Genomic DNA, 21,369 nt, shown 5'->3' on the forward strand with positions numbered 1-21,369 from the left:
GCTCTAAAAGTCACGGGATCTCATTGGAGAATTCCAAGAAAAACTGGCCAAACTTCGTCCACACGATCCCGACGTCCAAAACCTTCAAACGAAGCACTCTGAGCTTCCTTGGGACCTCACTAAGCTTCCTACAAGCTTCAAATTTCCAAAAACATCCATAATTATGTGTGCATGAACAGTGCACAAATCGGGGGTTATGAAAAACTAGGGTTTTCGAAGGTATGTTTACCTGAAATGGGTACCAATCTACTCGTCTGAGCTTTACGAACACAATGGTGCCAACTTCGACCACGATCCGTGAAGTTACAAGGGTTTTGGGTGTTTGTCCATACGAGTTCGAAGGAGAGAGAGCGAAACCGAGAGAGAGAGTGTGCACGGGAGTGAGAGAGAGAGAATGGAGGAGTGATGTGTGGTCCAAAATAGTCAACAACCCACAATACACCAAACTCTAATCCTAATTGGTTCCAAACAATTAGGATTTAAGAATATTGGTCCAAAAACACAATTAAACCAATAATACAACTCAACATCCAGGGGTAATTTTGACTTTTCACACATCCGATAAATAATTTCTAGGACGGGCTGTCACATTTAACCTCAAATAAATAAATAAATAAGAAAATAAAAATAGATGTTTCTATCTCTACACCCAATGATCCAAAATCTAGCGCATCACTCCATCTCTCCATTATTTTCGGCAAAACAAACTGTTATCCCATTGGCATTCTCCTCCAACCTGAAAAGCACTTCCTGCAATGTCTCCTTCAAAACATCAGTCAAGAAGCACCCAGCAAACATACCAAATGGTATCACCAATTTATAGTTTCTGGAGATGGAAAATATGATGTCTGATAAGAAGCTGAGGGTGCCCAAAGTAACATATCATATGAAAGTTTTTTTTCCAAGCAAAGCAGCTGCTCCAGTGCTGCATCTGCTGCTTTTCTCCACGGAAGGTCCTTCAGTGGGGCATGTATGGCTTCCCGTAACTTCTCCTTCACAAAAGTGGTTTTGATTTGTGGCTTCTGCTAATTATTATTATTTTTTGGATTCCCTAAATTGTGCCGTGGATGAAACCACTTTTACACGACTTGGATTTCGATTATATTACTGGATATGGTCTTGATAATTTACCCCTAAAATTTCCAATAAATAATCCCTATTGAAAATTTTGGAGCCCATGGTCATTTGTGATCTTGATAGAATTTTTTGTTGTCACTTGGGTGGGTTTCGTCGGAAATAATGGAGGAGTGCAATGGTGTGCTAGGTTTTGAGTTATTGGATGCAAAGATAAAAACACTAATGATTATTTTCTTATTGTTATTTATTTAAAGGAAAACTAATGAAAAAAGCTTGAAAACTTTGAGTTTTAATGATAAGGACAAAATAAAGGGTAAAGTGAATAGTACCAGGATTGACTTTTTAGTGTAAAAATGTGTTTTTTCGTTAAAGTGAATAGTACCAGGTGTTTTTCGTTAAAGTTCCATTTATTTAAGAGTAAACTTGGAAGTTTAATAGAGAAAAAGTTTTAGTTAGGTGCAGAGATAAGACAACTGGTCCAAATAAAATTTTCTGTAACAAATTCCTCCTCAATCCACCCTTTTGAATCAGCCACGTGTCGGGATAGCTTCCCCTGGTGTCACTCTTCCCCCAATCCAAAGCCTCCTCCACCATTCTCCTTCTATTGGCGTTGTTGGAAAGCACGTGATCATAGCTTTTGCCCACCCCCGTCCACTCCCTCACTCTGCAGAAAACCAAAACTCACAGATCGATCATATCCTCCGTCTCTCTCTCTCTCTCTCTCTCTCTCTCTCTTGCTATGTTTACCCTCTCCGCGACGCCATCCACCACATTCCTCACGCCTAGGGTTTCGCCGTCGTCTCTTTCCTCCTCCTCCCCCTCCGCTGCTTCTTGTTCGTCACTGTCGTCGTCTTCTCGACTGTGCTTGGTCTCTGTGAGACGGCGGAGCTCTGCCTCTCCTTGCTTGTTTTCCTCCTTGAAGGTCAGTGCCATGGCGGAGCTGGTGAAGGACACGGAGTCGTTGTCTTTGTCGCCCATTCAGAGTGCAGAGAGGACGGAGACTGATCATTCTCGCACCTTTCTCAGTGCGACCACTGAACAAGGTGACAGCTCTTCGCCTTTTCTTTGTTTGTTTCTCAGAAAATGCAAGAAAGTGAATACATTTTTCTTGAATTGAAATGTTGCCCTTCTTGAATTGAAATTGGTTCTCATTTTTGTTTTCATGGCTGACTTAAATTTCTAGGGTGAGAACTCTTCTGCATTTTCTCTGTTTGGTTCCTCAGAAAATGCAAGAAAGTGAATGCTCATATTTTTTTCTTGAATTGAAATGTTGCCTTTCTTGACTGTTAAAATGAAATTGGTTCTCAATTTGTTTTTTGGCTGATTTTAATTTTAGTTTTGATATTTACATGAATTATGACTTTAATTGAAATGTTCCATTTTTTGTTTGAAAGTTGATGTTCATGAGTCAGTTTTGCATGGTAGTTTATGCGAATCTTGATCTTCACGTTGCATTTCCTTTTTCTCAAAATGGAATCCTGAAAGGACTCCCCTTTTTATTACAAAGGGTCGGGTGGGAAGTTGGTCTCTTTTTTCCAGTCATTCATTTCATTTCCTTTTGTTTCCCAGAAAAGAATAGTATGAACGCTTTCCTTCTTAGTCAAAAGAATTTTCTTCTCTCAACTTGGAAGTGATGAAAGTTTCAAATTTGATTCATACTGCAGCCTTCCAATCTAGTAAAATGGTCGATACAGAAGTCCATATCGCTGCCCAATACTTGACCTTTTCCTGCACCTTCTCCACTTCCGACCCCCTCCAGCATCTTCAAAAATCCGTTGATTTCTTTCTAACCAACTCTAGCCTTAGATGAGTGGAATTCTTGATAGCTTGTTTTCAATTTGTAGGAAATGTTGAGAAAAAAGTTCATGTTGAAGTATTCCTATTTATGTTAAGAGAGCCGATTGTTGTCAGGCATGTATTTTTTCACAAGGATGTACAGTGTTCATTTTTTGATCCTTAAAATTATGTGGATTTTACTGTTTAGCATTAGCACCCAATATGGAATGCAATATAAAAAGATTTAGATACGTTATTTGGGTTTATGAAGTGTACAAATTAGATACCCATCTTTATGTAGGGCCTCAGTCTGTACTATGTACTAGGACATGATACTTTAGCCAGGGGTTGGTGCATACAAGACTTATTTCTGTATATATAAGTGGATCTAGTTATATATGGAGCTGTAGACCAAAACGATTACAAGATTGGACAAGCTAGAGAATAAGGACAAGGATGGAAGGTATTTTATGGGATATAGTTGTTACTTTAAGGTTCTAACTTCTGAGTAATGCTTTCCCCAAATGTATATGCCATAAAGTATATTTTGAAATTTTGTTTTAAGCCTTCTCTTTAAAATATCATGTTTTAAGGAAAACTGTTTTATCTTGAAATGAGTAAAAAAATATTAACAAAATTGTCCATTTTCGAAAAGCAACCTACCTAGTGCATTCAAACAACAAACAAAAACAGAGAACAAATGAAGAACAATGAAAGTTATGACAAGTCTATGGAATCTGATTATGAACCTAAAAGTACACCATACTTTGAATACCTTATTTCTTTATACAAATTTATTAAAAGGTATGGGTTTTCATTAGGTATGAGTTGTCAACATCACGTCGAAGTTGTTCAATGGTTATTGCTCCTTGTTTTTGTGTTAAACACTGTTTTCAGTGTTGTTGTTGTTGTTTTTTTTTTTTTTTTTTTTTTTTTTTTTTTTTATAGTTTGTACACCTCATACCCATTGTTTCAAGTGTCTGCCTGTGGAAGTCAGATTTTTTTTGGACTAGTTATTATGATAGGATCCACTTACTCAACAACTTCATCCGTTCCAAGTCCATGGTAGGTAGGCACCCGTCAATGCATGCAATAAACAAAATGGGTTCTGTACCTATATAAATTTGTAATAATTCAAAGAATCATGCAAGAAGGACTTAAAACTGAACTTGGATGCATCAAATGGTTGGCTTTCTCATCATGGGATTGCGTTTCATGCAGGTACAATTCTTGTGGGGTATGCATTATTAACTTTTGATAGTTTAAGAGCACTTTTTGCTTGGTTTATAAGACCTGTCTAGTTGCCCTACCTTTATTGTTGTTCACCCCCATTGTAAAATTCCTATATTTATTCCCCACCATGGAAACCAAAAGAGAAACAAAAAATGAAAGACAAGACAAATTACTATTAGACAAAGCATAGATAAATAGACAGAATATGGTACATAGTGGCGGATAGGACCAATGGTGCAAGAGGTGGTCAAGTTGAAGGACCACATGAACTAAAAAAGGGTTGGAGGACTAAATTGTAACTCATGGACAAGTTCAGGGACTGTTGCTCATAATAACCTTTACTATTATGATAGCTATTTGATTGGATTGCTAATCTTTGTAGGTATGGACCTCTGAACCCTGTGGTTGGATAGTGTTTGAGTCCTTCCTATTAGTGGGACCATCAGGATACAGTTCCAACTCCTAATAGCCTAAGATTGTCCTCAAATTTACAGTGCAATATCACTGGGACTATGGTCCCAATTGACTGTTTTTTTTTTTTTTTTTTTTTTTTTCCACTGCCCTCGTTATTTTTACTAACCGCTTTATAAACATAACCTCTGATGTCATTGATTGCATGCATATGTACTTCAAATGTTCTGTGTCTTCTTATTCAAGTTCCTTGAAGATTATATTTTTGTTTTTCTTGCTTGTATCCTTGTATTGTAGTTGAATAATTCATCTATATTGTTTTCCTGTTCCGTTGAACGAAACTTAAAAATCTTTGTCAACATTGGGGAGGAAATTGCCACTAGACCTAGAGCTAGTTTGTCATTAACTGCAGCTTTCATAATGAAAAAACACACTATTTTTTATGCAGCTTTTCTTTACATTACTAATGTTCTGTTTATTGAAGCTAGTTTTCTTGACTTGTTTCAAATGTTCATCTGTAGAGCTGTTGTCTGTAATAAGGAAGGAAACAGAAGCTGGCAGGCTTCCCTCAACTATTGCATCAGGAATGGAAGAATTATATCAGAATTATAAAAATGCTGTAAACTTTTATTCCTAATCTCGTGTTCTACTATACATAGTTAGATCTACTTCTTATATTTCTATTTTGAATTTACTTGATATCCGTAAACGTTTTGGCTCAAATCTCATCTGAAAGTAATTTGTGTAAAAAGTGTGTGCGTCTGTAAATTTAATTTTTTTAATGGTTTTAGCATTCAAAATTGCTAAAGGAAGAAGATTTAGTATTTTCTTCTCAAAATAGAAATTTTTTTTAGTATATATGGCTGTAGCCATATTATTTAGAGACGACAAAACTGGTAATAAAATTTCATAAATTCGTACAACCTTGAACTTCCTGTTCCTTATGAACTAGGAGTATCTTTCAACTTGCTAATATATTGTTACATATATCCTAATCTTGGCTTTGCTAATGAGTAGGAATTAAAAATCTGTGAGATAGACATTTTGTGGTTCAAGGCCTACATTTTTACTGGAAATGTTCGTACTAATTGAGTGGGACCCAATCTTTACTTACTACAACTTAACGTGACCATGGTACTTACAGATAGTGAGTAACTAAGAGAATAACAAAGAGTCAATCACTAGCTAGCACGAGATAAATGTGCCTTAGTTGTTTAAGGGCAAAAAGAAAACGTGACTTATTTTTTATCGGAAATCTGAACCATTTACATGTTGTGCTTACACGAACAAATAAGCCACAGTGTGACCATTGTGTATGGATCTAGAACTTGTGTCATGGTTAGTTTATTACAAGCTTCCATAATAACCATTGTAAACTTGAGTTTGAAACTTATATTTATTATGCTTCACTGGTTAAAACTCATCTAAAGGGTATTGATCCTCTTTGACTAAAGTGGATTATATATATATATACACACACACTTGTGTGTGTGTGTGTGTGCGGGAGAAAGGGGGGGGGGGGTGGTCTCTATATATGGATGCCAATTTTGGAGAGGTGCTGTATTTTTCCTTAATTAGCGGACATGAAATTTTGTGTTCATTAAAATGTCAATTGTCTGTCGGTAACGTGTAGCTGTAATTATATGGGTAACTTCAGGAGAGCGACATCGCAATCAGCTTTAATTATTCAAGCACATGCCAATCTGCTTCGATTTTCTAGTGTTTTTGTATATCTGGATTTTATTTGCGTATAAAGGTCTGAGGACTTCTTGTTCAATTATTAGATCGTAAATGAATGGCTTGTATGCATTAGATACCCTGGAAGTCATTTATTCTGTGATAAGAAACTCCTTTTCTTTTTTCTTGATCCTATGCTATCATTATTCAGATTCTTCAAAGCAGAAATCCCAAGGCAGATGAGACTGTGTTGTCAAATATGACTGCTGTATTGGATCGTGTATTCTTGGATATAGAGGTAATATTGGGTTTTATATGCATTATCACACTGCTGCCTTAGTTGCTGATGTGGGTTTTACACAGATAGGAAACCAAACTATCCGTTTGTTTTCTTGTATATTTGTTTTATTTTATTTTATTTTGCCTATATGATAGACCAATAATTTTTCAGGACCCATTTGTCTTCTCACCATATCACAAAGCAATGCGAGTGCCTTTTGATTACTACATGTTTGGTCAAAACTATATTCGTCCTTTAGTTGATTTCAGGTAACTTGACAACTTCTATCCTATTACCATCATCCGCTACTTTGATGTAAATAAAGTGACAGCAGATGCATTTATTCTTGTTTTCTATTTTTGCTAAATTTGAATGGACATACCATGTATTATTTCATGAAGTTCATTGGAACCTTAAAACTGACAGGGTCATCGGTTATTTGTCCATCCGACGTGCTATCATCGGATCATTTAGCATGAGATTAAAATCATTTATTTTGATTTATGAGAGAATCCTTCATATATTAGTTGTATTGTATTGGCAATTTTAAATATTCTGATTTTTAATTGTTGATACAAAAATGTAAAGATCTTTTTAACTGATGCATCTTTAAACCTTTTTGTATTGAACACTCTGGAAATGTGAATGGTTCATCAGTCCTCGAGTCCAACTAGCAGTTGGATGGATTGCAAATAAACATGAAAGTATTTGAGAAAGTAAAAAAATGTTATTTGTGGAACATTATAATATTTATATTGTAATTAGAGCATTGGATCAACTGGCCGTATGATTAGAGCATTGGATCAACTGGTTGCTAACAATATAAAAATGCATAAAGGAATAAGAACCTGTGTGTCCATCATTTTCAGAAACGGGTGTGTTAGATTCAGTTGCCTGTATAAATTACATTTGAACAAATAGAGAATGCAAAAGTTGGGATCATTGTTTCTAACACCTTGTAGTTGTGGCTTAAGAATCTTTAGAAATGTGAGCATGTAGCATGTTTATGTATTCAGTTTGGATACTTAGTTTTTCAGAAATCCAGTGTGGTTGATCAATGAACTGTCCTTACTTTCAATCCATCATAATTGATTTGGAAGGATAAGGTACCATGTAAGGTACATGTGTGCCAATTTGGGTAATTGCTCAAGGGTGGGTGAGTACTAGTTATAATGCTCTGTATATGGGGTTGAGTGTTTTCCGCTAAGCGTATTATTTGTAAAAGCTTGCAAGGATATTGATTATCTATTCCTATGTTGCCCCATTGTAAATAGATCCAGCATACACTCTTTGAGGAACAAGATTGAGCTGACTATTCTGGCTTCTTCTGTACATGTTGAGAAGCATTGCACCCTTAGTGGGTTTAAGGAAAAAGTTTTGTAGAATTCTTTATGTTAAAATGGAGGACGAGGTGTTAGGAGTTTAGGAGAGAGGGCAGCTTTTGACTTCTCTGTGGGCATTGGTAAATACAGAGATAATTTTTTTCCCTTCATCATGGAGAATGGGGATCCATAGTTGGGTGATTATTGCTTGCATTATGATTGGGTAAGGGAAACGTGTAGTATGGTGAACTCTGATTTTATAGCTCTGGAGAGTGATATTTTTTTTTTCTCTCTTTTTTGACAGTTGACTTCTAATCCGCTGCTGTTTTTATATCTTCCCTTTTCTGGCTTGTTTAATGAAGTAAATAAATGGAATTTATAACTTTTCATTTTGTATTTTTTTATGCTGAATTCTTTGTTGAGTTTTGAAATAAATTTACACCAAGTATTATAATGGACTAGAGAAATGCATTGTTACCATTAAACCAATAAGGGTGTCCATTTATTAGAAAAAGATTTTTCAAAAACTTGTTAACAGAGAATACTCACATGAAGAAAGAAAAAAATTGCTGGCGACCCGTATTTTCTTTCTTCTGTGCTATTTCTTTATCCTAAATTCTGATGATTATTTGTGCAGAAACTCATATGTTGGCAATCTTTCCATTTTCTATGAAATTGAAGAGAAGCTTCAGCAGGTACCTTTTCTCAGTATTCAGCTTATTTTCTTTGTGGGGTTAACAACTATACATTGCTGAATTGTGGAACACTTTTTTCTAGAAGCAAAGTACACTGAACTTCCTCCCTGTTTCGTTGTTACAACTTACAAAGTTATATAGTGGCCTCCGATATGCATTCATGTAAATGCATGTTTGGCAGTCCAAGTTTAGGTTTGTACATATGTATGTTGAAGTATTTTAGAAAACTATGTCAGAGAGGACATGATAATTGATAAGAACTGATCGTCTGAAGGGTTCCTACAAGCCAGTTGCATGGACTATCAAAATAATGACTATTTTTTAGTAGAATGCAATACAAATGCTATAACTTTGTCTTGGTGCTGTATATCACAATTTCAGTCAACCAGAAGTTGTCTCAAGCTTTTTCGTATATGATTTTGGTGGTACTGTGGTAGTACTATGCAGATGCTATATCATCTTGATTAGTTTACACTTGGAGATGACTTGTAATGTAATGCTTTTGGATTATGCTGCAGGGTCACAACATTTTTTTGATATCAAACCACCAAACTGAAGCAGATCCAGCTGTCATTGCCTTGTTGCTTGAATCAACAAACCCACATCTTGCTGAGAAAATGGTGAATTGCAATGTTCTGTCTTCATTCTAACCATACATTGGATGCATACATTATTTTGTGCACTTATAACTGTTTGCATAACCAGTTTTTAGACTTGGTACTACAGACCTACATAGCAGGAGATAGGGTTGTGACAGATCCTCTTTGTAAGCCTTTCAGCATGGGGAGGTACTTGTGAATTCTTGAATAATGTTATGCAATTAGTATGCACCTCTATGCTTAAATGATGAAATCCTCACCATTTTTTCTTTTAATATTCTCACAGGAATCTGATATGTGTGTACTCCAAAAAGCACATGAATGATGATCCTGAGCTTGCTGATATGAAAAGAAAAGCAAACACCCGGAGTTTGAAGGAAATGGCATTGCTATTGAGGTACCACAATTATTTTATTTGTCTATGCATGGTCAAAGTTGGTTTGTTATTAATAGCAGCTCTTCTTATTTCTGCTCATCAAGGTCTGAGAGTGTTACTACCATGTCAGGTCCTGTGCAGAAGGCTTTTTTCCCCTCCTTTTTCTTTCTGCATTGTTTTTCTGTTCTTGGAAAACCCTGATCTCTTCCTCTTACATATCTTTTTTCTGTTTTATTTGCTCTTACCTCTTGTTCTTTTCTTGTCTCATTGAACCCTATTAAGCACTACACATCTCAGAACTAACCAATTTGTTTAAAGTGAATTTTGTTTTTGTGAAATGTAGCTAGTAACAAACTGGGGATTGAGGAGCTATGCTGATTTTACTTGTTAAAATACAAAAATGCATAGCAAGTTAACAACTCAAGGAAGCACTCACCCTTTTTTCTCCATTCATCATTCTTGTGCTAATGGACATGTAAATTGATTTTACTTGTTACATACAAAAATGCATAGCAATTCAAAGAAGTGCTCCTCCTTTTCTCCTTTCATTCATCCCTCTAGTACTTAATCAACACCTAACTTGGAATTTTATACTAGTATGTCAACTCAAAATGGAGTAGTTATCATACTTTAGGTCGAGGATACTACTAAAAGCGAGAAACAATTCATTTTAGGTGCTAGACCGAGAGAGAATGGCTTGTTGGTGCCTAGGATTGGAAATTTCACTAGATTCCATGTATGTTAAAGGAGGAAATGGATGCCAACTTCTAAAGCTTGTCGAAGTTGAAGGTAGAAGATGCATTGTCATGAAGGAAACTTGTTATTTCCAATTGTACCCTTTATGTGGGGATTTGAAGGGATACGTTTCCTTCTTTACTAATCCATCTTGTACCTTTGAACTTGAACAAAATATGTAAGTCGGCATCTATTTCTTCATTCAACATTCATGAATCTAGTGAGTTAGCCAATCCAGTCCAGTCCTAGAGACAAAATTAGGAGTGAAGGTTCAACATTGTAACAAATGCCTACCTTCAGGTCTCCGCTGGTGGTATATTTACTATTCAGGGGGGGGATGGTTTCTCTAATTTCAGTTACTGGTAAAGGAATAATCTGCACTTAATCACAATATTAGTGGACTTTCCACTGTTTCTGTAATTTTATTATTTTCTGCAATCAAATTTGTTTCTCTTTAAGGAAAAAAAAAGGGTCATGTTGAATTTCTTATGTCTCTGTTTGTTCTTGTATTATTTTTTTTTCTAGGACACATCATGCATGTTTGTTGTGTTTTTGGTATTATTTTTTTTCTAGGACACATCATGCATGTTTCTTGTGTTTTTGCTAATCAAAATACCAAAGAGGTCGGCATAGGATTCAAAGAGAAAATCAGTGTGTGCTAGATTCGTACTAGAAGTAGGAAAGCAGTTTTTCTTCTGTATAATCCTAAGTGATTTCAATAGGTTTCTAGCCCACAACCTATTCTCTGTAAATAGTCTTGATAAGAGTTCTTAAACTGTAGCAAGCACACAAGGGGTAGAGAACTAAAGAGAGTGATAGAGAGATCAAAAGCTAGGGTTTGGGGATTAGCATAGGGATTTCAGAAAGTTCTTGTAATCAATTGTTCTTCTTGATAGTGCTAGTTGGAAGTGTGGGCACACGAGAAAGGATAAGATTAGGAATGAGGATATCCGAGGTAAAGTAGGAGTAGCCGAAATTGAAGGAAAGATGAGAGAAAATCGGTTACGGTGGTTTGGACATGTGCAAAGAAGGCCTACTGACGCTCCGATTAGAAGATGCGACTATGGGACAGAGGTTCAGGGCCGAAGGGGTAGAGGAAGACCTAGGAAAACTTTGGAAGAGACTCTAAGAAAAGACTTAGAGTACTTGGATCTAACGAAGGACATGACACAGGACCGAGCACAATGGCGTTCTAAGATTCATATAGCCGATCCCACTCAGTGACTTGGATTTTCCAAGTCTCCAACCGAGAAGTTTTCCTCACTCGAAAAATTAAGGGAACACTACCCCAACCTACATGCTCCACTCAGAAAGCTTCAACATACAAGCTTCAACAAAAGAAAATTCAAAGAACTTAGCGAAGAAGGCTTTGGTGTATTTAACACAATACGTTGAAATGAAGGAAAACTTATTTATTGATATCCCCGATAAGCTACAAATATGTACATATACATGAGTCAAAATAAACAAACAAGATGGAGTCTTTACAAAGGTTGCTTAGGAGAAGTCTCAGCAGTCGGTAGAGCCCCAGAAAGAGAAGGCATCGGAGGGGGATCATTCGGAGCCTCAGTACTGGACAGAACCCTAGAAGGAGGAGGCATCAGAGGTTGATCATTTGGAGCTTCATTACGCGGTACAGCCCCAGAAGACGAAGGCAATAAATGCCTTTGGAACAAACCCACAAATCTCTGATGATCAAGTAAAACCTGACCATCAGTTTCCTTCATCTGGTCAAGCTTCCTCTTCATGTTTGTAGCATAGTCATGTGCGAGCCGGTGCAACTGTTTATTCTCATGCTTGAGCCCTCTAATCTCCTGTTTGAGACTCATCACTTCGGCCGCCAATGATTCAACTTGGCGGGTTCGAGCAAATAGGCGTTGGGCCATATTAGACACAGAACCTGCACACTGAACACTGAGAGCCAGTGAATCCTTAACAGCTAACTCATCAGACCGTTTGGAAAGTAGTCTGTTATCTTTGGGAGTGAGAAGGTTCCTGGCCACCACCGCAGCGGTCATATCATTCTTCATCACGAAATCCCCAACGGTAAGAGGACCAGTAGGGGAGACGAAGGATGGGCGCCATATGTTGTCTGGAGAAGGCGGGGCTGCCTCTTCAACAAGGTTCAAGTCAAAACGACGGTCGGAGGGGCCAGACATTTTCAAAGGTATTGAAGAGAGAAGAGGTCGGACAAATCAAGATCTTAGAAGTGCAAGAATGGAGCTTCTACTGGTGGAGATTCAAGTGTGCTTTGGAACTTAATGCCAGCCCTATAAAAAGCTGCACTCGACGGAGCTTCAGACATCGAAGAGGCGCCTGCTCAGAAATCGAAGAGGCGTTTGCTTTCTCAAAAGTCGGGCTGCTTAGAGACCACGAGGGTTGATCTCATAAATCGAAGAGGTGTTTGCTTTCTCAAAAGTTGGGCTGCTCAAAGACCACGAAAGCCGATCTCAGAAATCGAAGAGGCGCTCGCTTCCTCAAAAGCTGGGCTCCTCAGAGACCACGAGGGCCGATCTCAGAAATCGAAGAGGCACCTACTTTTCCAGCCTTGTCAGCACCTGTCACACGCACACTCAGCTTTGCGGAAATTATGGGTATTCTGTCGAAGACTTCTGGGGAAGTAGAAAACACATGAATCTTACTGTCCAATCACCCACTTCCCACACGCAGCAATAGCTCATGGGTACCACAGATAACTTTGCCAAAGTTCTCTGCCAAAGTTGAGCACGTGAAGCTTGCAGCTCCCACTACATCGCTCTGACCAAGAAGGGTAAAAGAATAGCAAAGAAAAGCACTAACAAAGTTTAGACCCATAAATTTTGAAGGTCTAGCTACCATATTATTACCCACAAGGGTAAAGGAACAGTACCACTGTTGGATAATTGGAAAGTCCCTGTGTGTCAACCTCTGTGCCTCGTGGCAAGGTAGACTAGCAAACATGCCCAACCTTTACTCACATTCGAGAAAACACTCCCAATAAGATTGCTTGCTCCAAAATCGAAGAGGCACCGTTCTCCGAATCTCGAGAGCCAGACTCCCAACATGACTACTTTCTCAAAAATCGAAGAGAGGGTAAAGGAACAGTACCATTGCTGGATAATTGGAAAGTCCCTGTGTGTCAACCTCTGTGCTTCGTGGCAAGGTAGACTAGCAAACATGCCCAACCTTTACTCACATTCGAGAAAACACTCCCAACAAGATTGCTTGCTCCAAAATCGAAGAGGCACCGCCCTCCGAATCTCGAGAGCCATACTCCCAACATGATTACTTTCTAAAAAATCGAAGAGACACTGCTCCCCGAATCTCGAGAGCCAGACCCCCAGCATGATTGCTTTCTCAAAAATCGAAGAGGCATCGTTCTCCGAATCAATCGAAGAGGCGCTCGCTTTCTCAAAAGCTGGGCTGCTCAGAGACCACGAGGGCCGATCTCAGAAATCGAAGAGGCACCTTCTTTTCTAGCCTTGTCAGCACCTGTCACACGCACACTCAGCTTTGCGGAAATTATGGGCATTCTGTCGAAGACTTCTGGTGAAGTAGAAAGCACATGAATCTTACTGTTCAATCACCCACTTCCCACACGCAACAATAGCTCATGGGTACCACAGATAACTTTGTCAAAGTCTCTGCCAAAGTTGAGCACGTGAAGCTTGCAGCTCCCACTACATCGCTCTGACCAAGAAAGGTAAAAGAATAGCAAAGAAACAGCACTAACAAAGTTTAGACACATAAATTTTGAAGGTCTAGCTACCATATTATTACCCACAAGGGTAAAGGAACAGTACCACTGCTGGATAATTGGAAAGTCCCTGTGTGTCAACCTCCGTGCTTCGTGGCAAGGTAGACTAGCAAACATGCCCAACCTTTACTCACATCCGAGAAAACACTCCCAACAAGATTGCTTACTCCAAAATCGAAGAGGCACCGCCTTCCGAATCTCGAGAGCCAGACTCCCAACATGATTACTTTCTCAAAAATCGAAGAGACACTGCTCCCCGAATCTCGAGAGCCAGACCCCCACCATGATTGCTTTCTCAAAAATCGAAGAAGCATCGTTCTCCGAATCTCGAGAGCCAGATACCACATACCACTTTTTCAAAGTGCTCTGACAGAGTTAAAACATGTGAAGCTGGCAGCTCCCACTACCGTGCTATGACCAAGCAGGGTAAAGGAATAGCATTACTACTTGTTGTTAGGGAGACTCCTATATATGTCGACCTCCATCCCCAACGGACAGGCAGACCTGCAAAAATGCTCAACCCTTCCTCATATCTGAGAGGGCACTCCCAACGAAGCCTTTCGAAATATTCAGATTTCTTTCCCCCCGATAATACCTCTGCAAACAAGCTATACTAGAGCAAGAATATCTCATATCATCAGGGTTAAAAGCAAGAGTATCCCATATCATGCTTTTTCCCTGTCTTTTCCTTTGGCCTTGTTTTTACCTGCAAGACAAGGAGAAAGAGAGCAATCAGTCAGCACTTGAAATCAAGCTCCCAGTCAGGAACTGACAGCCTGGAACCCCTTACCTGATTACTTACCTGGCATTGCTCTCGAGTACTCATCTTCAACATCTTATGTTGCCAGGGAAGATACCGCATCTGCTTGAGGAACAGATAGGGCAAGTGCGAAGGATACAAGGAAGCATGTGGAGACAAGCGTAACAGCACACGTGCCGATCCATCCATTACTTTGTCAAAAGCAAAAGTATCCCATATCAGCAGGGTCGAACGTACTCTAGATTTGATGGACTTGTTTTGACCCTCAAATTCTTCAGTCGGCCTTATACTCTGGAGGAAACCAGAAAACCCTCCAGCTCAGTTCAAGAATAAGCCTGTGGAAAGTTACTTCTTCAAAAGCAAAAGTATCCCATATCATCTCTTCTCATTTTTCTTCTCTTTATCCTTCATGCTGCTGCAAGATGGGGAGAAGGTGAACAATCAGCCGGAGCTCTGATTGCTTACCTTGTCTGTCACCTCTTTCAGCAAATCCCCTAGCTCGGCGACTTGGGGGACTCCTACTACATGGTTTGTATCGCGCTTGACCAAGCCTGAAACTACAAGTAAGCTTCAAGTGAAATTGATACATTACCTTGTGCATCTCCACCAGTTAAAGATACCACCCCTGGATGGAGGAAGAGTACTTCCAGAGAAGCTGCCACATCTACCTATGAGACAGATAAGGCAAGTCAAGATGATACCACACTCCGATACTTAGAAGTTTCGTGATTACGAGATCATTCTCCCACAATATTTCCTAATGTCATTTGTACTCTAATGTCATTTGTACTAAATCATTCACTTGTACTCACTAAAGGAGAGCTTGAACCTATGTACTTGTGTAAACCCTTCACAATTAATGAGAACTCTTCTATTCCGTGGACATAGCCAATCTGGGTGAACCACGTACATCTTGTGTTTGCTTTCCTATCTCTATCCATTTATATACTTATCCACACTAATGACCGGAGCAATTTAGCGAAGATCACAAAAAGCGACCGTTTTCGCTACCTAGGATCTATCTTACAAGAGAACGGAGAATTAGATGGAGATCTCAACCATAGAATACGAGCTGGATGGATGAAGTGTAAGAGTGCATCCAGCATGTTGTGTAACCGTCGTAGGCCACTGAAGCTCAAGGGAAAATTTTATAAGACGACAATAAGGCCAGCGATGTTGTATGGCACAGAATGTTGGGCGGTGAAACATCAACACGTACACAAAATGGGTGTAGCAGAGATGAGGATGCTTCGTGGGATGTGTGGGCACACGAGAAAGGATAAGATTGAGAATGAGGATATCCGAGGTAAAGTAGGAGTAGCCGAAATTGAAGGAAAGATGAGAGAAAATCGGTTCCGGTGATTTGGACATGTGCAAAGAAGGCCGACTGACGCTCCGGTTCGAAGATGTGACTACGGGACAGAGGTTCAGGGCCGAAGGGGTAGAGGAAGACCTAGGAAAACTTTGGAAGAGACTCTAAGAAAAGGCTTAGAGTACTTGGATCTAACGGAGGACATGACACAAAACCGAGCGCAATGGCGTTCTAGGATTCATATAGCCGACCCCACTTAGTGGGAAAAGGCTTTGTTGTTGTTGTTGTTGTTGATAGTGCTAGTGATTCTCTCAAGAGAGATCACACGGGGACGTAGGAAAAGTTAGCCATCTCGATAATAATTTTCTTGTGATTGTGTGAGGCAATGTTTAGTTTATTGTTTCCTCATACTCACATATCATCATCCAAGCTGTTTGCATAACATTATAGTCCATCGAAAAGCAAGATCAAGTAAGGGATTAAAATTTAACAATTTTCTTTTCTAAATAATAGACTCTTTTAATGTGATGAATTTGTTTATATATGTTTCTTAATACAGGCTTCTAATTGAACAAGTTTTATAGGGGCGGATCACAAATTGTATGGATTGCACCTAGTGGTGGAAGGGACCGCCCAGATCCTGCAACAGGAGAGTGGTACCCAGTAAGCTCTTTCAACTTCATCATGTATGAGATGATTGAAAAGGAAATCATGGATTTCATGATCAGTGTTTACTATTTTTTATTTTTTTTAGCTTTCTTTTTGTAAAATGTTTTGATCCGGATAGGACAGTCAATGTTCAGGTGATGATTTTTTTTTTTTTTTTTTTTTTTTTTTGCAATTGTCCCTATAGTGTTGCCACATAAGGTTTTAAAGTTGCATCTATATATTCCAGTTGTATTGTGAATTTAGGTTAAGCAAACCTGACAGCATAGATGTAAAATCAAAGGAGTTATTTGGTTCATCATGGATAGAATAGGGACTCGAGAGTTCTAGAGGAAAGCATAAATAGATTGAGGATGATTTTGAAATATAATCCAGCATTTTCTGTCTTTTGAAATAAATTACTGTTCTAATAATTTACTAAATTTGACATAAACTTAGTTGTATTTAATTGAGCAGTTGGGCTTCCCTAAAAACGAAGATAGTCTACAATTTGAGATCACGTTGACATACTGTTCCTATAACCAAGAATTGACCAATATAGGGAGGTGTATTCAATTGGGATTTTGACGGATTTTAATTCTTTTAATGAATCTAGACGTATTCAATCAGGATTTTAAGTGATTCTCTGAAATTCAATGTGTATTCAAATTCAATGTGTATTCAATTAGGATTTTAAGATAGTTTATTAAAATCTTTAGAAATCTGGGTGTGTTCAATTAGAATTTTAAAGAAGTTTATAACATTTCAGGTGTATTCAATTAGAATTTAAATTTAAAGAATTTGGAAAAATTGAGGAATTAGAGGGAATTGGAGAGATTTTCTAGTGTATTTTAAGCATCCACAAATCTCACCTCTCCCCATGAGATTTCGAGGGAATTAAATCAAAATTTTACATGGAATCTCTACAAAACAATTAAACTCCATAAAAATTCCATGGATTTATAAATCCATTAAAATCTCTCAAATTCCCAATTGAATACACCCCCCATAGATACACACCCATTTATCTTGATAAGGATTTTGAGTTGGTGGTGCAATGACTTCATACTGACAACTAACAAGTCTAACACATAGACATAACATACATGCAAACACGTAGAGATAAGTACAAGTGTTGTCTTCATGATGCAATTAACTTCATACTGATATAAGTTGGTCAGGCACCTTTTGATAGAGATAAGTACAAGTTTTGTCTTCATACTGACATAAGTTGGTCAGGCACCTTTTGATGCTGCTTCACTGGACAATCTGAGAAGGCTTGGTGAACATTCTGCTGCTCCAGGGCATATATATCCCTTAGCATTATTGTGTCACAACATCATGCCTCCTCCAGCCCAGGTTCGTCGTCTCTGTTTTGGTGGTTCCTGTAGTGCTACTTTTCCGCCTTGGTGACAATTCTTTTTCAGGTAGAAAAAGAAATTGGAGAAAAGAGAATGATCTCCTTCCATGGTACTGGATTATCAGTTGCACCAGAAATCACCTTCTCTGATATTACTGCTTCCTGTCAAAATTCTGAAGAGGTTGGTGCCATATACAATGTCTTTCAACTTCCTGGTTGATTTGGATGGTTCCTGTTATATTCTTCGTGATCTTTAACATTATTCTGCAATGAAAGCTTGTGTGTAATTATGTTCTGGATCTGAGGATTGCTACTGCATTTTAAATCATGTCATGGTACCAACTGCTGAGTAGTGTGGAAAAACTTGTTCCGCCTATCTAGTTTGGTGATGAACATTAGCATTTAACTAATACTGTATTTTCCTTAGTCAACAATGATGTAACGACTAGTGCACATCTGGAATAGATTGGTGAACCGTATCCAAAAGTAGTTTAATGTAGGGGTATGCTATAATATATATGTATAATGTTCATCCATATGACAAACTCTTGAAAGCTAATGTTCAAGGACCTTGAAAGTCATTTTCATTGATTTCTAATTGTTAGAGTAAAACACCTTTGTTCCCTGAATTTTGGGGTTTAGGTGACTATAGTTCCTGGAGTTCAAAACGTTTTTAGAACTGGCTAACTGACACGGTTACTATGAGGACCAGACGTTTTGAAGTTCAGGGCCCAAAGTGCCACAGTAGTCAAAGTTCTGGGTGCAGATTTGATATCTACTCTAAATGTTCTTTTAACTTCACCATTTTTCTCATAGATTGTTTCTAAGTATTCTGGCTGTTGTATGGTGCAGGCTAGGGAGGTATATGCACAAGCTCTGTATGATATTGTTACTGAACAGTACAATGTGCTCAAATCTGCTGTACATTATGAACAAGGACTAAACGCATCCACTCCAAATGTTTCTTTGTCGCAACCATGGAGTTAGTCCGTCTTTAAGCAGATTGCCTTCCTACTTTGCTTTCATAATCAGGTATCTATTATGATTTTCTGTAGTTACCGGTTGTGTGACTACTTAAACGCGTCTAAAAAGCTTTTCATTCTTAATGTGTAAATTAATTGAATACAGTGAAATAACATTGTGGCTGGTTTTTAAATGAAAAGAAAGGTTGACTGGCAGACGTGTTTTACAGGGTTCATCTTGTGCGTGAACATCCGAATAAAGAATCTAGAAAACGATAGAAGTGTTTTTGTTACCGTCTGAAAATGATATTTGCGCTCTTGGCACTGGCTATTGAATATATTCCTATGCACATTGATGATCGTTCTCTTTTGGTAACTAGATTTGATTGAATCGCGCAGGTTAGGACTTTACCTTAATTTTGCAACTCCTGACCGAAAGTTGACTGGAACTTCAACACAAGTATGCACTGTGCCAAGAAGATCTAATTGAAGCTGATGATCAATGTAAGCTCACCACCATCTGGAATTGATGGATTCTTTTTGTGCATATGGTTTTTCGGCAAGAGCTGAATTCTTCTGGAAACGAAGCTGTCTCGCAAGGGTCAGTTTTAGGTGTATACTGTACAGATGAAGCCGGTTGTTGACTAGCCATGTAAATCGAATCTCAATTCGTTTCTAGTAATAGATGTTAAAATCAATTTTTTTTTCTCTTAACACCTGAGAAGTCTTAAATTTTACTAGAGAAACCTATGTAGCCGAGATGACTACCATAGAAGCAATCTGGGTTCCTACCGCAGAATGAAACAATCAATTTTTTCATTAGGAAATCCTCGACGCATGAAACTTTGTAACAGCATCCTAGATTCCTGAGTGAGCCCTCAACCATTGAATCATCAGGTTCTGTTTTATGGCAACTAGGGTTGCCCCTCTCCTAGCAGCCAAAGTATGAATCCTAAAATACCACTTTGCTCGCTTTTTGTTAAGTCTTCCATTAGATTCAAGTATTTTATGTCTAGAGGCTCTTTCCAATAGGGGTGGGCACGGTTTGGTTCGGTGCTCTTTGGAGTGAAACCGAAACCAAAATTTTTTGCGGTTTGGTTCAGTGAGGTTTTGAAGCCAAAACCAAAATGAAATCAAACCATTCGGTTCGGTTTGGTATGGTTTCGGTTCAGTTTTTAAGAAAGAAATGTACATTTTAAAATATACATCTATCTATGCATAAAACAGTCTTATTTACTACACAATACATTAATTAATGAACGCATGTTAACAATGAGTACATTGAGTGAGGATATTTTGATAATCTATTTCCATCTAAAATTAGGACAATATATGCACAAACAAACCTGTAGCAACTACATATGTAGCAAGCAAACATGTAGCAAATGATGAATGATGATATTCTAGAGTGGTTGAGTAGATACTAAATGTTTATTAGTATTTGTTGTGTGGTTCGGTTTCGGTGGGTTTTTCAAAAGCCAAAATCGAAACCAAACCGTTCCCTACAATGCGGTTTGGTTTCAAAGCTGCAAAACTAAACCGTTCAGTGCGGTTCGATTTGGTTTGTGTTTCGGTTTCGGTTTTCGGTTCCAAGTGCCGACCCCTACTTTCCAAGTCTTCCTAGGTCTTTCTCTATCCCTTTTGCCCTGAGTCTGTTTCATAATCACATCTTCTCAAGAGGGAGTAAATGCGAAGCTTAACCTTTGGGGGAAGTGTTGGAATCTAAAGGACTTCGCCTAAGTAGGTCAAAGACAGAGTAGTTGGAGTGCAAGTTCAGTGGGAACATAGTATAAATGAGATAGGGTGAGGATTGGAGATCAAGAAGTACCAAAGAGCGAATGTTTTTGCTATCTTGGATCTATATTGCAAAAGAATGGGGAATTGGATGGAGACCTCAGTCATATAATACAAGCTGGATGGATGAAGTGAAAGAGTGCATCAGGTGTGTTGTGCGACTGTCGTATGCCAAAGCTCAAGGAAATTTTTTATAGAATGACAATAAGGCTAGCAATGCTTTATGGCATGGAATGTTGGGCTATGAAGCATTAACACGTACACAAAATGAGTGTAGCAAAGATGAGAATGCTTCGTTAGATGTGTAGGTACACGAGGAAGGACAAGATTCAGAATGAGGATATCCGAGGTAAGTTAGGAGTAGTCGAAATTGAATATAAGATGAGAGAGAATCGGTTAAGATGGTTTGGCTATGTGAAACAAAGACCTACAGATGCTCTGGCTAAAAGATTTGATTATGAGACAAAGGCTCAGGGCCAAAAGGGTATGGGAAGACTTGGAAAGAGACTCTAAGAAAACACTTGGACTGCTTGGATCTAACAAAAGACATGACACAAAACTGAGCGCAATGGCCTTCTAAGATTCATATAGTCGACCCCATTTGGTGGGATAATGCTTT

The 21,369-nt window shown here is 38.4% G+C and overlaps 1 protein-coding gene across 2 annotated transcripts; it reads left to right on the forward strand.

The window, feature by feature from the left end:
• Positions 1-1,571: 1,571 nt before the first annotated feature.
• On the forward strand, positions 1,572-19,654 carry LOC103404026 (glycerol-3-phosphate acyltransferase, chloroplastic-like). 2 transcript variants are annotated; one of them, XM_029096472.2, is made up of 13 exons: positions 1,572-2,120; positions 5,019-5,116; positions 6,386-6,472; positions 6,626-6,723; positions 8,414-8,471; positions 8,990-9,091; positions 9,198-9,259; positions 9,357-9,467; positions 16,574-16,652; positions 17,874-17,993; positions 18,062-18,175; positions 18,847-19,026; positions 19,356-19,654. In XM_029096472.2, exons 1-12 carry the CDS (start codon positions 1,817-1,819, stop codon positions 18,979-18,981), a joined length of 1,368 nt encoding a protein of 455 aa, XP_028952305.1. In that variant the 5' UTR covers positions 1,572-1,816; the 3' UTR covers positions 18,982-19,026; positions 19,356-19,654. The 2 variants fall into 2 exon arrangements, with proteins under 2 accessions (XP_028952305.1, XP_028952304.1); XM_029096471.2 differs by having other exon boundaries at positions 1,621-2,120; positions 9,177-9,259.
• The last annotated feature ends 1,715 nt before the right edge of the window (positions 19,655-21,369 follow it).

This window comes from Malus domestica, chromosome 16 (assembly GCF_042453785.1).
Source record: "Malus domestica chromosome 16, GDT2T_hap1".
NCBI lineage: Eukaryota > Viridiplantae > Streptophyta > Magnoliopsida > Rosales > Rosaceae > Malus > Malus domestica.

Bases quoted from the DNA above. Each gene is read 5' to 3' on its own strand.
- LOC103404026 (XM_029096471.2), top strand. From the start codon at position 1,817: ATGTTTACCCTCTCCGCGACGCCATCCACCACATTCCTCACGCCTAGG. The intron at 6,724-8,413 runs GTAACTTGACAA...TTATTTGTGCAG, and splicing joins CGTCCTTTAGTTGATTTCAG to AAACTCATATGTTGGCAATC. The intron at 17,994-18,061 runs GTTCGTCGTCTC...ATTCTTTTTCAG, and splicing joins TCATGCCTCCTCCAGCCCAG to GTAGAAAAAGAAATTGGAGA.